Here is a 5,293-nt window from a genome sequence, read left to right as displayed (position 1 = left end):
AGTAGTTTCTACACTCTTCTGAGTTACTTAACTCCCCTAAAGAAGTACTCCTTTCATGTCCTTCATTGAAAAGATTATGAAAATAGCCCCTCCATCTGTCTTTGACCGCGTTCTCTGTAGCAAGAACCTTTCCATCCTCATTCTTGATGCACCTCACTTGGTTTAGGTCCCTTGTCTTCTTTTCCCTTGCTCTAGCTAGTTTATAGATATCAAACTCTCATTCTTTGGTATCTAGTTGCTTATACATATCGTCATAAGTCTCTAACTTAGCTTCTCTCACAGCTTTCTTCACCTCTTGCTTCGCTCTTCTATACCTTTCACCATTTTCATCGGTCCTATCCTTGTATAAGGCTTTACAACATTCCTTCTTAGCCGTCACCTTTGTTTGTACCTCCTCATTCCACCACCAAGATTTCTTTTGGTGTGGAGCAAAGCCCTTGGACTCTCCTAATACCTCTTTTGCTACTTTTCAGATACAACTAGCCATGGAATCCCACCTTTGGCTAGCTTCCCCCTCTTTATCCCACACATACTGGGTGATTACTTTCTCTTTGAAAATGGCTTGTTTTTCTCCTTTTAGATTTCACCATCTAGTCCTTGGGCACTTCCAAGTCTTGTTCTTTTTTCTCACTATTTTGATATGTACATCCATCACCAACAAGCGATGTTGATTAGCCAAGCTCTCTCCCGGTATAACTTTGCAATCCTTACAAGTTATACGATCCCCTTTCCTCATTAGAAGAAAATCTATTTGTGTTTTTGACGACCCATTCTTGTAGGTGATCACATGTTCTTCTTTCTTCTTAAAGAAGGTGCTGGCTAAGAAGAGATCATATGCCATTGCAAAATCCAAGATAGCTTCCTCATCCTCGTTTCTCTCCCCAAAACCATGGCCACCATGAAAACCTCCATAGTTGCCTGTCTCCCTGCCCACGTGTCCATTTAAATCTCCTCTTATAAATAACTTCTCCGTCTGAGCAATTCCTTGCACCAAATCTCTAAGGTCTTCCCAAAATTTCTCCTTCGAACTCGTATCCAACCCTACTTGAGGTGCGTACGCACTAATCACATTGATGAGTTCTTGTCCTATTACAATCTTGATTGCCATGATTTTATCTCCTACCCTTTTGACATTTACAACATCTTGTGTCAAGGTCTTGTCCACGATGATGCCAACACCGTTTCTCGTTTTATTAGAGCCCGAATACCAAAGTTTAAACCCTGAGTTTTCTAGATCCTTTGCCTTAAGACCAACCCACTTAGTTTCTTGTAGGCACATAATATTTATCCTTCTCCTTACCATAACTTCCACTACTTCCATAGATTTTCCCGTTAAGGTTCCTATATTCCACTTTCCTAAACGCATTCTACTATCTTGAACTCTACCCTTCTGTCCTAACTTCTTCACCCTCCCCCGTCTAATAGGATCAAAGTACTTCTTTTGTGTGTCTTGTGTAAAGTTGATAGGAGCATATGCTCCCAACAACTTTGAGTGGAGTCGTTCAAAAAGAAGTTTTTATGGCTCCCTTGCTTATTTAACACTGCATCCGGATGCCGATAGAGATACAGCGACCCTTGCTCACTTATCACTGTGCTGGGGCCACACAGCGAGCCACTTATAGGTGATGCCCTAGCTTTAGATCGATTTCGTTCTGGATTCATTTTCATAAGGATTTGACGTAATCGAGAAGTGCCGGTTGTCGACTACCTGACGCCCTCCCCCTCTTCCTTTATCCGGGCTTGGGACCGGCAATGTAGGATAAACTTACACAGGTGGAGTTAGTAGCAACTAAGAATCCTAGGGGAAAAATTTTAAATGTTGAAAGAGGAAAAATTGTGATCCAGTAAACATTGGAACGTATCTCCATGCTCAAAGCCATTGCAGAAGTTGTTATGTTGACCCTAATTTCACAGGGGAGTTTATACAGGAGCTGAGGGTGATGTGACAATGTTCAGTATTTATGTTTGGCATCTTCTTGGAACCTTTCAATTACTACTGGCTTCTCTGTCTAGTAAATGAGTTTACAAACGCGCGAAAATCACTTCCTTCCACCGTATCTCTAGCTATATCATAAACCTGGAACGAGCCAACCTAGTTTCCCACTCTATTAGATTGTCAATGCTTAGATTGGAAAGGATCTTTTCCACATATCCACCATCTAAGTCGAAGATGCCGCTCTCATAATCTCATTAAATAGCAACGGAGGAACATACAAGAAAGAACCACTTGCTATAAAGAAAATTTGGTTGCCCAAATTATGTACCCTAATAAAGCTCCCACTATCGGGGTCAATGCATCTTGTAAACCTTAAATTCACTAGTCATCTTAAATATGAAGAGATACGTCTGAAGTTCAATAAGATTACTCTAGAAAGTATCCACCATATGATGAATTGTTCCGTGTAGTTGGTTCGCTAATTACCCTCCATGAACAAAATCCATAAGCTTAGGAAGATAAGTAGGGCTTTCGGTCAACCAAGAGAGGTCCAGCACTTCCTGGTCATTCTCGTTGTGTTTTTCTTTCAAGCTGATTAGTCAGCTTCTAGCCACCAACCAATCATGTTGATCCTGAACTACAGGGATGGGTGAATGAGGTTTTGAAAGAAAACCCTCGTCCGTCACGATGCCTACGGACACGATCTAATAGATCATTGTATTGAGTAGTTGGATCATACCCTAAAAATGGATGCATGCACAGCAACACCAACTATGAGAAATCTTTCATGTGTATCGAGGGGGAAGGGAGGGAGTACCACAGTGGAACTGAAAGTATTGTCTTAGTCCAGCGGCAGCCTTTATCTTGAAGCCATGAAATGCAATTTACAAAACTGAAAGTAAACTTATACAAATTGGCAAATTGCTGCTTAACTGGATGCATTGGACAATCTTTTTAAGGAAATACAATTGTTTACATTTACGTGTAATTTTCTGTTTGTTGGAAGATGTGGCAACTCCTGGAGGCATTTGCACCCCTCCAAATCAAGAGACTTAAGCTTTGAAAGGCTTCTAATGCTTCTAGGAAGGCTAATGAACGGACAAGCAGCCAATATCATTGGGGATCTCTCTCACATAATTTACAATAGCTTAGATTTAACATTCTTAAAGAACATAAACGATTTAGAGAAGAAAACACTAGGCCCCAACAAGAATCAAGACGACTCTATAAATCCAAAAGCGCGTAGAACGCTAGCTCCAATCCAAATCCAATCCGTCAAACTTTAAACGTTAGAGATGTTTCATGCTAACAAACGGCTTTGTTAAAGCAGTTCCCAAACAAAGTGCACTCAAAGTGCTCCATGTGCCCTGGGAGTTAATTTGTTAAGTTTTGAGCATCCATGCACATTTAGCCATCTAAGAGACTTCAACGTACAAATCGTACTTGGTAGACTCGTGAGGTTTTCGCAACCACTTACATACAATCAAGAAAGCCCTACCAGATTTTTAGCTCAATCCCAGTCTGATCTAAGTAAAGCTCTGACAAATTCTATCTGCTCCACAAATTCTATTTAGGTTTTTAGTTGATAATGATATTTCCTCAATCCCAGTCTCATATGATGATTTGTGGAAACAGCTAAGGCTATGTAAGATAGACGTTCTTCTCCCGATCCTTGCAAACGATGAGCCTTGTTGGCCTAAGATCATTATCTTTTTCTTTTCTTTTTTCTTTTTCTTTTTTAAATCAATCTTGTAGAGCAATCTACTATCTTAATACATAAGCAAATAAACTTCAAGATTGCTCCTGCACTTACTCATTTATTTTGGTTTTGCCTAAGGAAACTAAGGAGATAATTGCACATGTTCTTGATGCAAATAAAGATTTGTCAACCTTAACCACAAACTAGCAAGTGGCATGTCTTGCACCTTTTTTATTCAAAGTAGCTCCAATTTGTTTATTTATTTATTAACATAGCAACAAAACACCCAGCCCTATGTCACTTCAAAGTTTCAAGTACATGAAAATGCTCGATTTAAAAAGGACTGAATTGGATCTTGCATATAACTTTCTCTTGGCAAATTCAAGTCTATGGAATGATCTCTTGGATCCCAAGTCCATGGATGGGTTGTGGTACTAGAAAGAAAAAAAGCAGTCATGTAAATGCTAGTCCTATACGACATATGCAATTATAGAGGGGCAAAGGATGCCTCTTCGGAAAAAATAAAAATAAAAACATTCAATTAGAGATGTTATAAAGGGAATGAGTGTAAAGATAATTTTACATTTTGAATTGGGTTTGAGAGGGTAGTACTTTAGGTAATAAATTTGGGTTTAAAGAGATATTAATTGTTTAATAAAAAAACAATATGGGTGAAGAGGGTAAGTTGGGTGTAGAAATAGGTTAGATATGTATTTGAGAGGGACAAACTAGTCATTTCACATCACCCTTAGCTTCTATTTAAACACCCCCCCGGGGCGAAATTAGGGTTAACATAACAACTTCCGCAATGGCTTTGAGCCTCCTCCCAATCGGATGGGTTCTCTCTCTCTTTCTCTCTCTTTATATGTTTGGTTTATGGTTTGTGTTTGGTGTTAAATGTGTGGGTCGCACATAGTTCTTCTTGGAATGTTATTCTCTGGTTTTCGGATTTTATTTGTGTGTAAATCGATATCCTGTCATGGAGATGTGTTCCAATGTATACTGGATTCAACATTTTAAATTTTTTTCCCCTAGGATTCTTAGTTGCTACAATGATTTTGTTTTTGATTTTTTTGTTTTTTTTTTTTTTTTGATATTTCATAAATCAGCTACTATTAAATCATCTTGAAGTTTCTTGATAGGTGGATTTTGTTTGGGGAAACAAATATTTGGACACCAATTTCTAACCCAGATAATTAGTAGAAAAACATGTTTGCGCGACGGAATCTTGCGCGACGGAGCAAATTTCGCCGCGCAAAGTATGTTTGCGTGACCGAAAACACAAAAGTTGCGCAAACGTCCTTTGCGCGACGAAGGTTGGCATCGCTCAAAACAGATTTGCGCGACGGAGACTTTGCGCAACGAAGACTGCCGTCGCGCAAAACATCTTTGCGCGACGCAGGTGCACGTACGTCGCGCAAATTATTATTATTATTTTTTTTTGCATTGCCTTTTTCTTTTGTTGTGTAAATATTTTAATTTGATGATCGAATTAGTTCATTGTATTCATAAAGGGTTAAAGACTGTAGTTGTAAAAAATCATCAAAATCGGAGTTAAAATAACCGTTAAATCGTGATTTTTCATTTATAACAGTCGAAAAGTTTTGTCCCGTTACTTGATCTCTGAATGTTTCTTTTTTGCTATTTTTGGCATATGC

General features: G+C 38.9%; 1 protein-coding gene across 1 annotated transcript; it reads right to left on the bottom strand.

Moving 5' to 3' along the window:
* Positions 1–429: 429 nt before the first annotated feature.
* Positions 430–1,880, bottom strand: LOC126621797 (uncharacterized). The gene is made up of 2 exons (XM_050290383.1): positions 1,770–1,880; positions 430–1,486 (listed from the first exon to the last, which is right to left on the bottom strand). The coding sequence occupies exons 1-2, from the start codon at positions 1,878–1,880 to the stop codon at positions 584–586; spliced, it is 1,014 nt and encodes a 337-aa protein (XP_050146340.1). The 3' UTR covers positions 430–583.
* Positions 1,881–5,293: the final 3,413 nt, after the last annotated feature.

Source organism: Malus sylvestris, chromosome 5 (assembly GCF_916048215.2).
Source record: "Malus sylvestris chromosome 5, drMalSylv7.2, whole genome shotgun sequence".
In the NCBI taxonomy this organism is placed as follows: Eukaryota; Viridiplantae; Streptophyta; class Magnoliopsida; order Rosales; family Rosaceae; genus Malus; species Malus sylvestris.
The sequence above is the reverse complement of the archived record's forward strand: the minus strand, read 5'-3'. Positions and strand labels throughout refer to the sequence as shown.